This window comes from Pyrgilauda ruficollis, unplaced genomic scaffold, assembly GCF_017590135.1.
Source record: "Pyrgilauda ruficollis isolate IOZ18807 unplaced genomic scaffold, ASM1759013v1 scaffold79, whole genome shotgun sequence".
Taxonomy (NCBI): Eukaryota; Metazoa; Chordata; class Aves; order Passeriformes; family Passeridae; genus Pyrgilauda; species Pyrgilauda ruficollis.
In genome coordinates, this window is record NW_024529821.1 from 1,956,940 (window position 1) to 1,977,291 (window position 20,352).

Here is a 20,352-nt window from a genome sequence, read left to right on the forward strand (position 1 = left end):
CAGCCAGCAGTGCTCCAGCAGCAGGCAGCTCACAGCTGGGAAGGGATGCTGCAGCCTTGGATGCATGCACAGCCCCAGCTCTCACTGCTGCTGGAGAACTCAGATCCACTGGGGCCTGGAACAGGACGGGGACAGGGACACTCCAGTGGAGCCTCTCCCTCTGGTGGAAATAACTTTTGCCCAGAGCCAAAACCAAACTCTGCATCCTGGCCTGTTGGAATTCTGGATGCTGAGGATTTTAGAATTTCTGTGCTGACAGACTCTGAATCCCAAGAGAACACTGCATTTGATCTGAGGCCGTGGAGAAGGCTTCCAAAATGGAATGACAGAACTGGGATGACGGCAGCGTAGTTTGAATAGAAGTGTGTAATATGACAGGGTGGGAAACTTAGGAGTTTGGGGTTTTAGAATATAGTAATATATATGGTGCAAGATGGAGGTTTTAGGGCAGAGACTGGTCCTTTACCTTCTTCTTCATGGGTTTGGGTGGTATTGTAATTGGACATTTTGTGCCTTTCAATGAAAGACTGCAGAATTCACTGCTGTGAGACTGTAACTTCCAGCTCAAAGGTCAGCAGAGCACAACACAAGTGGGAAGGGGTGGGGAACAACTTGTCTGAGTAAATGACCAAGCAGTACAGGACTACAAAAACCTATTTAGAAAACAACATTTCTGCATTTCTATAATCCAGCAGTAAATAACAGGAACCAGAAGCACTGGTGGTGAGCTTTGGCAGGTTTCTGCTGGTGATGGTTGGCTTTTTTTTTAATAGCTCATCGATTCTGGACTGCATCCATCTCCAGCATTGTGGCTACACTTCATGTAGTAATTTACTTCAAACCAGAGTGCGCTTCTACAGCCAAGTCTTTGTTTTGTAAATGTCATTGCACTTCAACACCATTAACCAGACACCCCTATTTCAAGCTGATATTCCTAAATTCAGTAAAAATAAGTATCAGGAACACTGCAACAGAGCCAAATGAAAACAGAAAATGTTTTTGACTCCGCAGAGCCCTGAGTGCAGTGTAGTGTATTACTGCTTTCTGGGAGAGTTTGGATCAGCTGATTAATGGGCCCACTGGTGCTATACATCCAAGATCCCCTGAAACCATCCAGTCATCCCCATTCCCCGTGGGGGCTTCAGAGGAAAATCTTTGTGCTTAAGGACTTTATGGATAAACTAGGCATTAACTTTCAGGCATTTTACTGACAACCAGAAGTCCTGGACTGCAACAAGCAGCTTCCCTTTCTGTCATTCATGTCCTTCCCAAGTTTCCTCCTTGGACCAGATGGCAACAGGGCAAACCGAAGTGCATGCACTGCAATGTCAGGGCACCTGCAGCTATTAGAAACTACAGCAAGGTGCTTTCCCAACCAGCATCTTCCCATTCTGTAGAAAGCAGAAGGTGAGCTCAGCTTTGCCAAACCCTGTGGGCTAGAAGTGAGAAGAACAGAGCTCCAAAGCTCATCCTCCCTCCTACAGTTGGGAGAACACTGGAACTGATCCCAGCACCTGACCCTCAAGGTCAAATGAATGTTATTTCAGAAAAGCAAGACAAATTAGTGCTTTATAGGTTCGTTCACGGAAGCTTCCTCTTCAGAGGCTAGCGAACAATCCCTACTGCCTACTGTAAAAACAAGTGCAGAGAACAGTAATTCTTTTAAACTGTTGAGTCTGAAGTTTTTCACCACATCTCCGGCAGCTGGTAATTTGGTGACTGAAAAGTGATGTAGGTTTAAAAGTATCTTGTTCTGCCTCTGTGCAGAGACCATCAGCAGAACAAATAAATTAGCAGTGTTTGGATTCTCATTACCTCAAATTAGCCTCAGCATACGATGACAGGAGCAGAGCCAAGCTGTCTGTGGGTCCTTATGTGGCACCTGTTAGCACTCCATAAAGGACACAGAAAAGGGAGGCCAGGTTCTCTCTGCTGTCTGACCACAACAAAGCTTTCCTGTCAGACTATCCAGACCTCTTCTGACAGCAACTTTCAGCCTGCACACCCACACTGCCCCTAATCCACTAACAATGAAGCACTTGCCACACTTGGAAGTGTCCCCAAGGGGTGCAGGGACTGCATGAGGAAATTGGGGCAGGGATGGATGACTCTGCCAAATAACAGGTGTCATCACCACAAAGACATCTATCTAAAATAATACTTTTGTTTACATGCAAGCCTAAAATAACCACTGTGACAAAGGAAACAGTGAAGAGAATCTTCAGTTATCACAGGGAAAGTGAGATACAAAATGGAAGTGTCCTGTTTCATTATTCATTTAAATAGTTCTGCTGGGCATTTCAGGCTGCAGCCACAGGAGCAAAGACAGGCAGGCACATCTCTGGGTGGGACAAAGTGACCTGCTCCAAAATGCATCCACAACAAAGCCAGCTGTGGAGAGCCAGAGGCTGACGGGGGGGATCATGACAACAGGCACGTTCTCCTCTGTTACACTGCTCCTATTACAGCCTGGATCACTCACTCATCTCATGCTCTTACTCCTCCTTGCCTGTGATTCCATCTGGAGCAGACACACAGCTGTGGAGGGACTAAAACCATGGTTATGACCTCAAGGCTACACCATGGACCAGAATATGAAGAGAAAGCAAATGCATCAGCTTTCCATGAAAGCCTCCCACGGGGCCCTGCTTGCGTTCAGCCTGTCAGAGCCCCAGATTTTGTGTCAATGTATGGTTTTGCAGGAGCGGATTGCAATGCTGTGCCTCCCAAGCAGCCAGCTGGCCCTTCCACTTCTCTGTCCTGCTTCTCATGGGGAGGGCATTTTTCACTGCAATTGGTGCCAGTGGGGCTTCTCCTCCTCAGATCAGTGCTTGACCACCTGAGACAGGCATTCAAGCAAAACACATCCATGCAGCTTGATTTAGCAAAGTGTTTGAGCAAAAAACACTTGCTAGCATTGGAAACTTTAAAGGGGAAAAATATTGGGACAACCTTAGTGCTGAAGTTGTCCATGTAAATGGACTGGGCACTAGCCCAAATACAACAAGCCTGCCCACAGCTGTGATGTATTTAATCAGGTCTTACAGACTAATTATTTTGCACAACTAAATCCACCTGTGAAAATTGTCTTATTTCAGCTGTGGGCAAAGCTACTTAAATAACATTTTTACCTTCAAGAAGAAAACCCCAAACAGTATCTCTTCAAGTCCAAAATAGCCAACTGCAGTGCCAAGACAGTGTAGAGGGAGTATTTAACCAAATTCATATCAAAAGTCCTACTCATGTGAGAAAGCCCCTTATTACTAATACTTGTGGCACTTAAATGTGTCCCCAGAACTGTCTTCTGACTTCTTTGAAAGAATATAATCTCCTTATATTTGAAAGAATATAAGGAGATCATAACTTTAAAAGAACCAAACAAACAACATTCTCTTTAGGTGTCTACCCTTCCAAAAAAGTTGTCTCTTTTTACCAATGAAATTTAACTGCCACCATTATGTTCTCAGTGATGGACCACTGAAAATCCATTTCTTACACCACAGTAATCTTGAAAATTATTTCATCAGCATTGATGTAATATTACCAGTATTGTCTGTTTAAAGTGCATAAAAAGCAGCTTAGATTTCCTCAGAAACAGGCAGCAAGGCTAACTACTGCTTTGCTTTGACTAAACTAACATATATGTGTACATATAAAAGTAAATTGTGCATGAAAATTGCACAAGTAAACACCACTCCATACAAATGAATAAAGTGCTATTTTTCAGTAAGTCTGAGTCAGTTCTCCCTGCTGCAAAAAAAAAAAAAAAAAAAAAAAGAAATCTGAAAAGCATCTGAAAGCTTCTAAAAATCAGGGTTTCCTTTTCTCAGGCTGTAAAATGTGCTGTTGGCACACTCACTTTATCATTCAAAATAGCAACAAGTGAAAACAGACCAAAAGGACAGAGTTAATTCAATGCAAAGATCTTCTCTCTCAGTAAATGTCTCGCACAGCACCACTCTTAGCAACAGAATGTTTATCCAGCACAAGATAAAGAGAGAGGCTTTTCCCTGACACCTGGGACAAAACCAAAGAACAAAAGCAGCTCCCAGTGCAAGCCAGCAAAGTTACATTTTTCAAGTGTTCCCTCCTAATGCAGACAGAAGGCCAGCCACAGCAAGTCACAACAAACAACCTATTTACCCACTTCCAGAAAATGCTTGTAAATTTAAACTGTGTGGAATGTCTAACTACTGCTTTCATTCCATCAAAAGGCTTCATCTGCAATGGACAATAAAGCCTCTGGCTTGACCCAAAGGGGCTGCTAGGTTAATCTATTCTGACCTTACCTTTATTCAATCATAATACTGAAAGATTGCTTGAATGAATAACCAGCATTTAACAATGCCAACAGGCACTCTTTCACTACAGTGCTCCTCTGAAGTGCCCTCCAAGCCAATTTTTTAATGAAAGGGGATATCAAACATTTTCAAAAAATTAATTGTGAAATAAACCAAAAGTGCCATTTCTCACTTGTGGGTAAAAAAGGAATGATATAAAAAAAAAAAACACAAAAGAAGAAGAAAATTTTTCTCTTGCCCCTTCATGTCTATTTCAAAATTCCACCATCACTTATTGTCAATTTTTGATAATATGCTGTCTCTTATTAACTGTCAGTCACATCTTTTATTTATAGTATTTTCACTCAAATGGGAGAAACCAGACAAAAAAAGATACTACTGATAAAACCTGCCCTCTAACAATAGATCTTAATCACCCAGGCCTCAACATTTGGTATTTTAATAACTACTGGCTTCGATTCTGAACTCATTCCATGAGGGTGCTCAGCACTGAACATGGCAAAGCAGAGTTAAAATTAAGCACATAATTAGGCCCACAGAGGTCAGTAAGCTGGATTCACCACTCACTGACTGATTTAATCACTCAGCTACCATAAGTTTAAAGTTCACAGCCTATGTTTAAATGCCCTTCTAGAGAAAAGCCTCCAGTACTCAACACTACAGCGCACAGTTCTCCCCAAGCATTTCCCCCTTGTAACAGTACAATAACCACCTGCATGAAGGAACTAAATAGTCTGATATGTGTCTGTTACAGCAAGGTACCCTTGCCTTTTGTCATGAAGGAAGAGCTGTATTCTCATTTGACATATCAATTAGAGCACTTATTTTTCAGCATCCACAAACAAATGCATCTTCATTTAATGTTCTACACCTGTAAATGGTTCGGCAACACAAGAGAATATCAAAAAGTACGACCAGCAGGCACTGAAAAGACACTTAAAAATGCCTTAAAAAATCCTCACTAACCCCAGAAACCCCTTAAGTCTGTTCCTAATTAGATTTAGGAAGATGCTTAACATACCAGTCAAGATTAAGTGCCATCACCTCTATCCAAAAGCACAACCATCAAAGAACTGGGAAGCAAACCATAAGGCAAGCATGCGATGCAAGAGGAATGAAAAATAAAAATAAGAGCTTTCCTTTGGATTGCAGAGGATACTGTTATAAACTATTCCAAATTTCCTACCTTGAAAAGCTGTGATGTGACCGACAATCATGTACTTCAGCTCAAAGTTCAGGGCCTGGATGCTCTGAGTCCTCTCCCTCCGAACAGCTGCCTGGTAGCTTTCTTCCATCTTTTTGGTGCAACACGTTGGTGCCCTGTGTTGACAGATCTGCAAATCTGACTCTTAAAGCAAACAAGAAAAACACAAAATCAGAAAAACCCTAAACTCGCACCATAAAAGCAATGCACCTTAACATCAGAACCACCACATTTTACATTTTGAAACAAGACAAAACCCACAAGGAATGACAATGTGAAACTCAGCTGTTGTCAGAAGGACACAAAGTTGTGATGATTTCATTTGAGTAACGTGACATTATCAGCTGATAAGTTCTTTTATACTGTTAAGAACACTGACACAAAAGTTACCTGAACATAGCCAGGGACACAACAGAATCAGGGTCATGAAGATGCACCATCAAAGGGGGAATATTTCCACCATACACCTTGCACTAGAGGTATCAAAACTCGAACATGTGAGTGATAACCTTGCCTCAAATGAGGATCCAATACTCAGCCCTGGTGTGCCTCAAGGGATCACCTATTCACCTCTTACACTAGGGGAACCCTCTTAAAAAAATCTCTGAGCTCCTAGGCAGCTCACCAAAATAAAAAAAATTAAAGGCACTGCAATCACTCTCACCTTGCAACTACAGAGGAAGTTGAAGGCTGATTAAAAACATCATTCTTGTAGAAAGTTTTTGGGTGTTTTTTGGTTTTTTTTAATCCTTCCATCTTTGTATGTGTTTCAGTAAGTTTAGTATCCTTGGTAAGGGAACCTACATCACAGAGTTGTGATGTACACACTCAGGGTCTGTTTGCTCTACACCACGGGTACAGACTGCAGGTGAGTATTTTCTGAAGCTCCACAAACACACGTTTTTAGAGGGGGAGGGAGAAAAAGCAAGAGACTGTTAAGCAAGCAAACCCAAAAGCAGGGGCACACATAAATACCAGAGCCCAAAGAGTCACACAGGATTATGCGTGACAGTGTCAGGGGCTTCCTTCCCTCCACCTCAAGGCAGAAACAGAGGCCCTGAGGGAAAGGGGCCACAGTGTCCACTTCCATCGCATCCCTCAGGCTCTGGGAAGGAGACAGCCTTTGCCAGGAGCACCAGTGGCACAGTGCTGGCCAAGCTCCCCACTGCCACCCCACCACTGACTGTATGGGCCATTTTACTGGAGCTGGCGTGTTCCCACACTGCCCCTCTCTGTGCCCAAGGGGGTCTCTGTTCCCAACCACTGCAAACACCACTGGCACCTCCTCCCCACACAGCCCCAGCAGGGCCGGAGGGCACACATGGATGAAAACTGCCCCGATTCCCCACAGAGCCACAATTCCTCCTGAGGGTTTCTCACCCAGGCCACTGCAGAGAACGCAGACCAGGCCTTGGGACGGAAATATTAATGAGCCATCACCTGCACTGCCCCTCACAGCTGGCCCTGCAGGTTAATGCCCAGCAATGCACAACTGACAGGGATTAAAAATACAAGGATGCACTCTGAGAAATCAGCAGGTAACCCCAAAGGACCAGGCTCTGCTCACAGCCAGCTCCAGGTCAGCAGCTCACTGAGACCAACCCGCAGGAAGGAGCTTCAATAAATCTCCCTCACCGGGAAAAAATAAAAAAAAAGTTAGCTAAAACATCTCATTTGACTTGAAAATGGTGCTTCCAGTTTATAGTCACTCTTATTTGAAAGTGCAGCTAATTTATGTCAAGAAGGTCAAAACCAAAGTAAAGTATTTCAATTCACTGGATTTTTATACAAGTTGGCAAACATAGACGTAAATTGTCACAGAGTGAGCTGAGTCAGGTACCATTTTGGAGGTGGAATTGTTTCACACTTCAGTCTAATCTCAAAAATGGGAAACAAGAAGAGTGTGAAGCCCCAAACCCCACTGAAGGCCCTGCCAGAAGCAGCAGCGGGAGGGCTGCGCTCATCACCGGCTGGGCACGCTGCTCCCAGATTGGAATTAGCTCCTTGGACAGGCTAATTTTAACTTGGATGGGCTCCCTGATCCAGTTTGTCCTGTCACAAGGAACTGGGGGTCAGGGAAGCACCACTGCTCTGAGCCAGCACAGCAAAGCACCAGTGAAATTGTAATGCAGACTGCAGAGCAACTCGGCCACAGACAAAGAGGAGTCCGAGCACAGGGGCTGGAAACGCGGCTCAGCATCTGCAGGGCTGAGATGCTGACACCCAGAGCATTTCTCCTTACAGCTCCGTGACAGATAAGCAATGTAACAGCTGGCTCTCACAGTTAAGAGATAAATATTATGTAGATGTACAGTAATGTTATTTTAAGATGTCATTCCATAGCCCTCTTTCCCCCCTTGTAATAGCCTTAGTAGTCAAGCCATTTACAGGAGGCTGGCTTGGTACCAGGAGGGGCAGCATAACAACACCCGACCTCCAATCAAGAATCTCCACCAATGGATGCCAGAGAAAGAGCTGACTGACAAAACTTTAGGAGGGACAAAAGATATAAAATGCAGAGCATCCATTTTGTAGATGAGCCACGTGGCTAGTAGTCACAGGGGGCTCTCAGTACTGTAAATTTTCCTTATTTAGTCCTCTATTGGAGTTTTTGTTGAAATTTAATATAATTTTTAAAAGTGAGCAGTCGTTTCCCCCAGCAGCCCTCTGCAGTTTTGTTTGACAGGGCTTTGCAAAGCTCAGACCTGTATCAAGAAAGGCTTGAAATGGCAGGAGCTCTGTGCTGGCCCTGGCTAGGAGGCAACCCGCGGCTACCAGAGCTGTCCCTGGCATTGCCCTCTGAACTGAGGCACACAGGAACCTGCTTCCCCTCCAGAAAGCTTTAAGGATACTGATATCTCAGTACTCCTGGGCTTCCCCACCCAGCTATCTCCAGGAGCCTGAGGACTGGGACTTGCTGGTCCAGAGCCAAAATGACACAGAAGGCACTCCTAAATAGAAACAGCACTAAGCCCCTGACAGTTCAGGAGCCTGATGTAAAACACAGAGCACTGAAGGCCCAGCAAAGAGCAAGCCCCACTCTCCTCACAGGACTGTCAGGTCAGTGCTGTCATGCACACAGCCTGGCAATTTCATTTGCTCCAGTATTAGCCTCAGGGTATCACTTTTAACACAATTATAGAAACCTAATAAAAGGTTTCACTGCTATACATGCCTGGGTGCCAAGATTAAATTAGAACTCATTAGTAACATCTTAATGTCTCTAATAACTCAGATACTAATTTTAGTTTATCTCATCTCTTTCATCTTGATGAAGAATACCCTCTCCAGTGGGAAGAGGGGAGGAGCAGTGACAGAGGGGCTGAGCCCCCAGAGACAGAGCACCCCATGAGCCCTGCTCAGAGTGAGCTGCCCACCAGCCACAGGACACAGCCCTAAGGGCAAACTCCTCCCTTCTTTAAGGAACAAAGCCATTCAATACACCAGAGAGAAAGCACTGCTCCTGAAAGTTACCAACAGCATCATTTCAGGATTTCACCCTGCTAATTTCCCTCCATGACTTGCTTACCAGCTTTCCCCAAGCTGCCCCTCATTTCCTAGCTAGCAATTTGGGAAGAGCCTCTACCTCAGCCCCCCCCTTAAAGCAGATCTAACTACAGAAAAGCTTCATCCAGTCAAGTTTCCAGCACCTACAAAGATGAACAATACCACAACAACACAGAACTCATTTCAGTATTTGACTACACTCATGGTAAAACAAGTAAATTAAAAATTTCTATCTGAAGATAATTTCCCATGTCCAACTCACATTTGAGTTTTTTTCAGCATACAGCCATGTACCTACAAGAAGCTGACTCCACTTTCCCTATTTTCTCCCAAAAGGTAGCATACAGCAGTATGGCCTCCCTTAACCTTAATTCTCCTACAACTGAACAAACCCAGCTCTCTGTTCCCACGTGTTCCAGCCCCTGACCATGATGGGAGCCCCCTGCTAGGCTAACTTTATGCCACAGATGCAAAGCACCTGCATCCAAGGCACCTCTCTATTTCATTTTCTTATGCATTAACTTACTGACAGAGCAGAACACTTTCAACTCTGCATGCCTGGGCTTCAATTCCAAAAGGTTTATTATAGCTTTCCTAAAACAAATTAATTTTCTGCTTCAGATCAGATGTAAGGATTACTCTGCTGATTATGTACATTATTTTTCCATTCAAGTCTTTTTCCCTTGAGTACTGGTTAAAACTATGGCCTAGCTTATTTTTTAAAGTGAGAAAAACTACAGACTTTAAACCTTTCCTGTTATTATAAAAAACAGGATAAAGTATCTTGCTCCACTTTGAAAAATAGTCACATTCAGAAGTGTAGGAAAAAAAGTACTTGAGTGTAAAGCGTGAGTGTTTTGGAATGCATCAATGATCCCTGTTGAAAACTAGTGTGCAACCCCAAAGCAATTAATACATGCCAAAGGCATCACCTTCAGACACTTCCCTGTCACAATTATAAATTACTTTAGGTGCTAAATGCCCAGAAAACTGTGTATCCTTACCTGACATCCATCTGGCCAGCTCTATTGAAATCAGCTGTGCAGTATTTTGTTGTATGTTGCTTGCAGAACTTTTTGTTTTGAATCAGAAAGTTTGGGACTTCATTTTGAGCTTTGGCACAAATAAAATTTAAGACTCTGGCCATTAAAACTACCTGAATCAGTATCACTTCCCAAAAGCAGAGAGGCCTGTTTAGCAAACAAAATTTACTTCTTCCAAAAATGAGTACATATTCATTTTGTTAGCTGACCATGCAGTTTAACAGTTCTGTCTTTAAAATGCTGCACACACTGTAAAAGCCATACTCTGAAACCAGAAAGCCAAATTTAACACACACTAACTGATATAGCTGCACCAACTTTTTCAAAGACAGGCTGATTTATTTTTTTCAAACAAGCTGAGCCACTAATTTCCACTGCAGAGAAGAGTCCTGAGTAAGCACGATCAGGGGTGAGCTCAGTGCAATCTTTCTTCTGACAGCTTTTGCCTTTGCATTTTGCCAAACATTTCAACAGTATTTCCAAACAAAGCTTTAGTCCAAAGCCCAAAATTTTAATGTTGTACAAATATCTTCAAAGGCTCCAAGACTGATTATGCCTTAGTAACACAGAGAAAGGTGCCAAAAGTGCGTTGCATTGTGTCTGGCCCAGCTGAACAGGAGCCAACACTTCATCCTTCTTGAGACTCATCTGTCTGGTATAGCTGCTGCCTCAGCTAGAGGAAAATTCAGCAATTAAACACAAACTAATTTGGGGAGGAGGCCAAGTCAAATGAAAAAGGAGCTATTTCCAACAAGGGCTCTCCCTGCAATGACTTGGGGCATGAGCAGAGCCCACACCAGCACAGCCACATCAAGGAAAGGGAATCCAGCCACTGCAGGCTGCCCCAAGTTTGTGAGGTTCTTTTTTCATGCAGCTTCCATACCCCAGCAGTGCTAAAACCATCTCCACCTTCATCTGCAAGATGGCTGTCAAGAAACTCATCCAGTGGCCATCCTCACCTAGCAGGGAGCTCAGCTCCCTGTGCACAGCCTTACAGCACAGCTCAGGCCCACTGCAAGCAAGAAAATGTTTGCAACTAGAAAGACAAGCAAAGGATCTTCAACTCATCAACTCAACATGTGCAGAGTCAAACAGCTGCTATTTTATCTGTCAGTGTGTAAGATATGGTAGTTATTATGCTTGAAGTAGTGCCAGGAATTAGCACAAAAATCAACAAGCCAATGCACCAGTGCTCTGGGACATAAAATAGCAGCTAACTCAATAAATCTGCTCTCTGGGCTAGCAGTAAAAGCCAGGTCAGCTCCAGGGAGCAGAGTCTAAGTCAAACTGAGGTGTCTTTTCTTCCCGCCTCAGGTACCCTGCAGCCAGGGCCTCCCACACACGTTTTCTGACTAGGCAGAAAGAACTTTCCAATCTGTTTCTAAGTCTTTCCTCTGTTTTGTTAAAATAATCCTACTATCAGCTTTAATATAAAGATCACACAGACAAACAGCACCAAGGTCCCTTGAAAGCAAAAAGCTCCTGAAATACCAAAGCAGAGCCCAAATTTGTCCTATCCACCTACATGCAACTTGGCAACGTGCATACATCCAGCAGGAAGCCTCACAAGCGCAGCTTGGAAAACACAAGTTATGAAAATTTTCTTTCCCCATCCCTTCTTTCATAAGGTACATTAACAGAGATACTATTTCATTTGATCAGTAGACTTTGCATTCTCACTGCTCTTTTGAAATACACTGAAACATGACTAAGGCTAAGACCAGATGTGCTATTCCATTTGAAACAATCAAGGCTAAAAGGTAAACACCTCGAGTTTTATCAAGCACAGCTTAGATAACCCACTAACACAACTACTAGGAAGTGTAGCTACTTCCAACTTTGTCAAGTCAAATAGCTTCCATATGCTCAAGAGTTCTTGAGTAGAGCCCTGGATTGCACTGGAATTAAACCTGCACATCTAATGGGGGTGGGAACCTGGAGTGGGACAAAGGGGGACAGCAAGAAGCACTGGATGTCATGACTCCAGAGAGCTGACAGCATCAGCAAGTGCCACAGCCTGCAGGACAGCTGGAGACCATCAGGCACCAGCCCTGATCAGCTTCCAGAGCAGGAACTCTTCCAAATACACAGCTCTTAAGGGCAGCATCTGCACAATGAAATGTTGTTAAGTCTGGTGCTAGATGCATTTTGTTTGAGGTTTTTTCCTTTTCCCTCTGCTGTTTGCTTGGTTCTCACTGCTCTTGTACTCTGATTTTTGGTGTAGTTTCCAAAGCACCTTCTGCCCTACCCCATGTGTCACTGCCTGGTAGGATTTCACCTTGGCTTGTGCCCCACAGAGCTGTCTTGTGCCTGGACACAATGAGCAAAAAAAGCATCTGAGTCCCCTAAACTGAATGTCCCTGCACTCACTGGAACCTACACAGGCATAAATAAACCAGGCACTCCCTTCACTCCTCCAAGTCCCTCTCCTCAGACAAGATTCCCATCTATTCATCCTCCCCTAGCCTCTCAGTTCCCCTTCTCCCTGCCTTCCTCCAATTCTTTGCACACCTGTGGGACATCCTGGAGCAGCTGGACACATTTCCAGCCCACAGGCCACAGCTTCCCTGCAAGGAGGAGCAGCTGCTGCAGGGAGAGACCTCCTCATGCCACTCATCCTCAATTTTCCAGGCTGTACCCAGGAGGCTGAAGGCAAAGAGCTAAGAAAGCAGCTAAAATCACTGTTCTTTGCTTTGTGCCTGTTACCAGACCTCTGGCAGGAGGAATAGGGGATGGAGCTCACACATAGGAATAAAAAGTCCTGCAACACATCTACAAAGCAGCTACAACTGGAGATTTTCCAGTGTTTTCCAGAACAGCCTGGTTGTCAGTAGGGTGTTGGAAGATGCATCTTTGGCATCAATGCCCAGCAGCCATAAAGCTAGTGCTGGTAAACAGACTCCTGAAGGAACAATTAACTTACACTTCTCTCTCTGGTCTTTCCCACACCCTAACCTCAGAACCAGCAAAATTTCAGTAGGAAGACACAAAACTCCCCTTACAGAATTTCACTCCAAGCTCTAAACTGAGCAGCTGAGCAGAGACTGAGCTTGGTACGTGCAGGAGCAGCAGACAAGCACTGCCTGCCATGCCCAGGGACTGCTCTTGGCCACTCCTCCATGCCTGGCACCTCTTTAGGTGGGTGATAAATTCTTTAATGCTGACTACATTTAATAACTTCCCAAGAGTCCAGTGCTAAGTGAGATATTCTCTGAATGTGGATCTATCTGGGAGGCAGGCAGCAGGACACTGACTGCTAAAGAGTTTGCTAACTACACACTACATGCAAATGCAAAAGATTTACACTCTCAAGGATCCATCCTTTTTTATCCTAGAGTTGACACATAAGCATGAAGACTGATATACATAAAGTACATTATAAAACAACTCAGGTTGATAGAGACAGTGGAATTCAGCAAGGGGGTTTCTACATTTACTGCAATGCCAACTCATTCCTCCATTTTCCTGCCACAACACTTCTAACTGAATGCAGAGGTGAGAGAAAAATTACAAGAACTTTCATTAATTTAGAGTCTATTACAACTCATCTTTCATTATGTCTCATCACATTCCAAGCAGTAAATCCCATACATTTTCTCCACCACCAAAAAAAAAAAAAAAATCATAAACACATAGGAAATATTTTCTAGAGGAGTCTAGTAAATCTTCCTACTCCGTATAATCCAAGGACAGCAATGAACCAACAGCTGCATTTCTGCTCTCCAGAGGGGACAGCATTTCACTGCCACAGAACCCAGCCTCACCTGAAGAATGAGACACTGAAACCACAAGAGGTGGGAAGCCTCAAGTGGAACACAGCTTACAACAAAACTGAATTGTGTTTGAATGAAAAATGTAGATTTCTAGCCCTGTACAGTTAGGGAAAAAACACCTTCTGAATGCAAATCACACAGGCTGCCTATCTAGTCCTACAGGGAGGACATGAAATTCTTTATGAGAGGTGTGAATCACCTCGTTCATCTCAACTTCAAATCCTAACTATAATCAAATGCTAGCATATGTTTTACCAACTTTTTAATAGGAACTACTTCCTAATATGCTTTACCTGCTGTGGTAAGATCCATAGGAGGTGGCAAAGCACAGAAAATTTCAAAGATATGGACAGGGTCACGATAAATTGTATTTCCTATTCTTCTTCATTTTATCTGTCAACATAAAAATCTGTAAGAAGGTTCGACTGGAAGAAGAAACAAAAGCAAAGATAAATCTAAAGGAGCCAAGGGACTATTGGACAATTGGGCCATGGGCTCAGAAAGGGAAATTGCAAGAACAGTATTAAAAGGGGAGGAATAGCAACTTCTCAATACTCCCTTTCCTCTCAAAATTTGAGTACTTCTGTTTTTGCCATCTCACTTGAAAGCCATACATGAAGCCAAGTGCTCAGACAACTATTTTATCTTCCTTAAAAATATGTACTAGTCTTGCCTAAGTATTAATTTTACAACCTAAATCCTAATACTTTCAATGAGCTTTTCCTGTAAGCCTGTAACTTCATAGTTGTGTATGACTTCAGAATGAGAAATGGCTGATTTACATCAGTTTTTACTAGCATTTGAACATATTTCTTTAGGATCCCATTCTCACCTTCATTATTTATTTGTAGGGAGAAGAAAGAGGAAAACTATAAAAACTCAGGTGAAATACCCGAGAATTTTAAGGAAAGCATCCTGCACTCTTGACACTATTTACACAAAAGGAAGAACTGAACCAAAACTAAGCAACTGCTTACTAGACAAGACACCCCTCACCAGGGCCAATTCTTCAACTTCATCACCCATGACACAGTAATTAATTAAAACAGGCTGCAGCAAGACTCCAGCATCACAAGGTCTCTGCACCTCATTCCCTTTCTGTGGCTCCTTAGGCAGACAATGCCACTGCCATCACTGCTGGAATTTGTCACAAACTGGAATATGACACCACGAACTGGACCCACAAGCAGGGGGAGGCATCCCCCAGCAGGAGAGACAGGAAAGAGCCCAGCACGCGTGACAGTGACTGCAGAGGAACACTCATGGAGCATGACCATGCAGAGGAACCAGCTGACAGCCCCACAGGTCGCATACAGACAGCAGGAGCCTGTTTCTGATGGTCTAGGCTGAGCCTAGATTTATGCTCAGATCACTTCTCCCACTCCAGACCACGCGTGCAGGAAAGAGGAAAGGTAAAAATATTAGAGTTTGGTTCAGCATCCCCTGATGTCAATGGAGACACCCAGTGGCATCAAGTCATACAAAATAAAACAAAATACAAGCAGAGACAGCACTTCATGTGGGGATTTAGCAGTTTGAGACTAACACAGCTCTGTACCCAGAGAGCTTTGGGTCAAACTCTTGAGTAAATCCTGGAACAGGGATCACAGCCAGGAAACCCAAAAAAACTTGCCCTTAGTAAGAAAAATCAAAATTAAGAGAAAAAGGAACCCACAAAGAATTATGATTTAGAAATTCTTGGAGTAACCTTAGAGTAACTTGCATTTCATTTCAGACAAGTGTTGTGATTTTTTTAGATGCATGCATTCAATGAAAACCAATGGAAGGTCAAGCAGCTAAAACCCCAACCACATCATGGAGCTGGTGACAGCATTCTAAAGCAGCAAACACCTCTAGCAAAGTTCACCTAACCCCCATGAAATTAAGGCCACACCAGTATTTCCCCTTAGCACATGGCAGTGCTTAGGATGACACTGGCCTTCTGCCCTTTCTCATCTGTTTTGGCTTTGCTTTGTTCTGTCTGCCTGGACCATGGAAGATGTTCTGATTGTGGCAGGAGCACACAAGGAAGAAAGAATTGGAGAATTACAGACAGTCCACAGTGAAATCTCACCTGAAAGGGCCCTGATTTCTGGGTACCAGTCACACCCCTAAGCTGGAAAGCATCCAAGCTCACTGCACAGGACACATTCCACCAGCCTCTCCAGGACCCCAGCAGTGTGCTCAGCAGGAAAACCTGGATCTTTCTGGACTTCTTGAGCCAGGATAACAGATTCTGACACAGATACTGCTTCCCAAAGGCTGAGGGGAGGCAGTAAGATATTCTAAAAGCCTTTAAGCTGAGGCCACAGACAAACAACTTTCAAAACCCAGTGTGGAAACCCCTGATGGGCTCCTACATGTGGCAATACTACAATGCACATTTGACCTTAGACTCCACACTTTGTTTCAGACACAGAAAAGAGGAAGATCTCTTCCATTACTTTGCTTAGACTGGTAAGCAATTCTTAGTGGAGAGTGCCCTCTGCTATGTGCATGTTCAGTGCTTTCCTAAGACCTGCTTTTGATTTGGACCCTGTGCACCTGTTATATAAATTAAGAAATCATGTTTCCCCCTGACATCACTCCAACAAGGCACCTCCACAGCACATTGAAGTGATTATCCTTCCCTTCTGTCTTGTGCTGTTCCACCCAGATCTGCCAGCACTCCTGGAGCTCTGGGGTGGCCAGCACAGCCCCGTGTCACAGAGCTGCCTGGAGCCAGCTGGACACGGGGGCAGGCACTGCTGGCTCTGCTCAATCTGCCTTTGGAAAAGCCAGGGGCAGGCAGGGGATGGCAGCCACAGAGACACAGCAGCCAGGCTGGCACAGGCTGGCCCCAGGCAGCCCTTGCTGCTCAGCTCATGTTTTGGCACCTGTGATAGTGACTTAGAACAAACTTTCCAAATCGAAGCCAAGAGCCCTGCCAACAAATGACACTGACACTCTTCATCCCAGCTGGGGTTTGTTTCTATCAGAGAAGGCACAGCAGCTCTGTTACCAGCAAGGGGGAAGCTCCCAGTCAGCTCTGGATCCCAAGCAGGTACAGCCAAACCACAGCTGCTTTTTGGGGAATGCAAATGTTTAGATTTCCTGACATATCTAAAGCAAACCAGATTAGAAAGAGTAAATTTGATTACTGCAGCTTGAAACTGAAAATGCAATGCTTTAGCCAAATACAACTTTGGGCTCCTCCAAATGGTAACAGATATATTTTTTCCCAAACTTCAAAACTCAGATTCGGAGATTAAAGCCATGTCTTCTCTGAGCAGAAGTTTGAAAGCCTTTCTCTGAGAGCTGTGCTTCCAACTCATTTTTTTAAAGCCCTAGTCTGTTTTGGGAATCCAGTGGTTTTTCTACATATGCTTTGTTCTCTTGCCTTCACACTCATTACACCATCCCTTTTAACCACCATGTAAAAAGAGAAGCAACACTGCACTTTTCAAAGCTGGATCTTGTTGTGAGCTGCAGGGAGGGAATATTTTCACCACCATCATGGGGCAACCATGAAAATCCCTGGGTCTGCTCCCCAAATATCATTTAACAAGCCCCTGCTTCCAAAAACATCACCCCAGCCTTCCAGTTCCCACTTTTTTGTGTTTCCTTATGGAAGGACAATGGAGCAGGAGCACAGGACATTATGGTTTGAGATTGGATTAGAGGGATGGAACACCTCTCCTACAATGACAGCCTGAGTGAACTGGAATTGTTTAGCCTGGAGAAGGGAAGGGTTCAGGGTGATCTAATTACAGCCTTCCAGTACCTAGAGGAACCTACCAAAAAATGGAATTATTGCCAAGAGCATGGAGTGACAGGACAAAGGGGAGCAGATTCAAACTCAGTAGACTTTGATTCGACATCAGGAAGAAATTCTCTGGTGTGAGGGTGGTGAGAGCCTGGCACAGATTACCCAGCGAAGTTATGGATGTTCCCTCCTTGGAATTGTTCAAAGCCAGGCTGGACAGGGCTTAGAGCAATCTGGTCTAGAGGAAAATGTCCCTGGGTTGGAACAAGATGATCTTTAGGGTCCCTTCCAATCCAAACCATTCCATGATTTTACCCTCTGAGAGACTCCCAGGAGAAGCCATGTAAAGCTCAGCCATGCAGCATTCTGCAGACAGACAGACATGTTTTGGGGAGGATAGACACAAGCTCTGAGCTGGAGCAGTAAAGAATGATCTGAATTTGGGCACAGCACCATGCCAGGGATGGCTACACTGCTGGCAGCACAGGACTGGATTAGAGGGATCTGGAGCAAGACCAAACCCACCTGGGGATGTAAACTTTACCCTCATCTTTGAGCCTTTCTCAGCCATGAAGAATAACTTCCTCACATCAGTAACAACAAAACATTGCTCAGGAATTAACAGCCCAAAATAGGGAAACACTGATAAACAGAGGGTTAAGGACCAGAGCTCCCCTCAACCTGAAAAATTAGAGATACTCAGACTTGCTCTGGAAATCCCATGTCTATTTGCAAGACTTAAAATTTTGATCCATGTCGTCTGATTTCAGTAGCCTAATTGCCACCTCATCCCCACACCTGTAGTACAGTGAACCACCTACCACCAGCAAAATCTAGGGTGAGTATTTCATTTGAGTTAGGAGCAAATGCTCCCCTTGTCTTCAGGTATGCCCATGTTGCCTTTCCACAACAATGTAGTTTCCCACTAGCAGTCCTGCAACTCAACCGCTGCTCAAAGTTTGATCACTTTAAAACTGCTTTTTCTCCACGCTCCCATCTACCCTACATAGCAAATCTGTGGATTTGTTATTTTACCTTCCTGATCATGGAATTTTATATCCCCACACTCTATGTTTGCTCCTTCACAATACTCAAACCTATAAAGGAGGAAGAAACTTATTCTTAGGGCTCAAATACCAAGTGATAATCCTTAATGAGTCACCACATCTGGAATTCACTTCATTCATTCCAGGTGCATGGGACCCAAACTTAAAATAGATTCATTTACACCAACAAGCTTATTGCTCTGGGACCAGTGCAAAAGCACAGAGCACGATTTCAGAGCAGAACAAACCAGAGCAGTTGTCATCTGAGTGTTACTGCAAAGAGGAAGGCCCTAAGAATAGGATAATGCTGTATTTTAGTAAGGAAGAGCTAGGTTTTGCATTAGGAAAAAACCTATGCAGTAGGGTAATTAAGCACTGGAACAAACAGACAAAAAAGGCTGTGATCTTCTCTCACTGATTTAAACAGTTTATTCTGGCCACAAGTAGAGGGAATGGACCAGATGATCACTTCAGCTCTCTTTCAGTACTATTTTCTGTTATTATAATCTTTCAGCAGCTCTCAGCAGTGTATTTTTCTAATTACATCCAGTTTTCAACAGATTAGTCTGCCTTTATTCACATTTCCCAGCACAAACACCCAGAGCAAGCTGTTCCTGGACACCAGCTCCTTTGGCACTATGTTGCTGTACCTTTTGTGAGGATTTGGCCCTTAAGATCTCTCAAGAGTAGAGCTTTAATTTCACAGCACGGATCTTGCTCATTTTACTCCATATTTACCGAGAACAAAGGGAAGACTATGCAAATGCCCTGCTACTTAGACCTGAACAAAGTGGAAGCAAACATGTAGATGTGAATGGGAGACATAATGGTAGGAAAAAAAAAGCAGCCCTTTTCAAAAGTGAAATGACTTTGTCAGGGTCCCTTTGCACTACGTGCATGGATGATTTGTGACAAAACAAAAAAGTGCTAGCCTAGCACGTCACCCATGTCAGAGATTAGAGCACTTCAAAACCTTCAGTAGTTCAAGCACTTGCTGGAACTTGAAAGGCTTTCTTAGGCAGTGCTGAGCTTCTTTATGGCTTTTACACGACTTTGATGTGCACCTAAGAGTGAGGAATCTTAATCTGAAAGTTTTCTATGGAAACACCCATTTTGTATAATAAATCAGAAAATCTATCACCCTGATTAACGTCGAGCCAAAAGTTTGCAAAAGTTTTTTCTCCAGAAGTTAAAGATTCAGAGTCATTGTTTTGATTACCCAAATAAGAACCCTGAATTTCCAAGCACTTTGGTACTCAAAAGCATCTATGATAATGGCACTGGAGCAGTATTTCTGATCATTGACAAAGTATGGTGTGCAAGGAAGTAGGCGCTTATGCAAGTGTCACCTTCTCACTCCCTCTTCAAAGCAAAGATTTCAAGTTTTCCTTGAAGTTAAGGGATCTGTGGAAACACAAATCAGTTTCTCCTGTTACAAAACCTCTTCTCTGAGTGCAAACATGGATGTGTAAACATCAGCTTCATTTCCCCCCTCACTACACACCCTTAACCCCTAGGAGCATTAATGGGAATTATGCATGCATAACGAGCACAGAATAGTCCCCTTATGAATAGGGGCCTTGTTGGAACAATGAATACATTTAACCATTAACATCTAGGATGTGCCCAACTATCCAATTTAACTAGCTGCCAAACAAAGCTACCATGACCTAGCTGATATTGTCAGGTTTGCCACTGCAGCTCTCTGAAATTTGTCTCTCATTTGTTTCTGA

General features: G+C 43.8%; 1 protein-coding gene across 3 annotated transcripts in view; it reads right to left on the reverse strand.

Annotated features, from left to right (window-relative positions):
- Positions 1-20,352, reverse strand: part of LOC121364104 (glypican-5-like) — a 343,722-nt gene that overhangs the window by 314,906 nt on the left and 8,464 nt on the right. For all 3 annotated transcript variants that reach the window (XM_041487095.1, XM_041487094.1, XM_041487096.1), the window contains exon 2: positions 5,488-5,649. In XM_041487095.1, the coding sequence (XP_041343029.1) occupies positions 5,488-5,649 (162 nt within the window). The remainder of the gene's footprint in view (positions 1-5,487; positions 5,650-20,352) is intronic.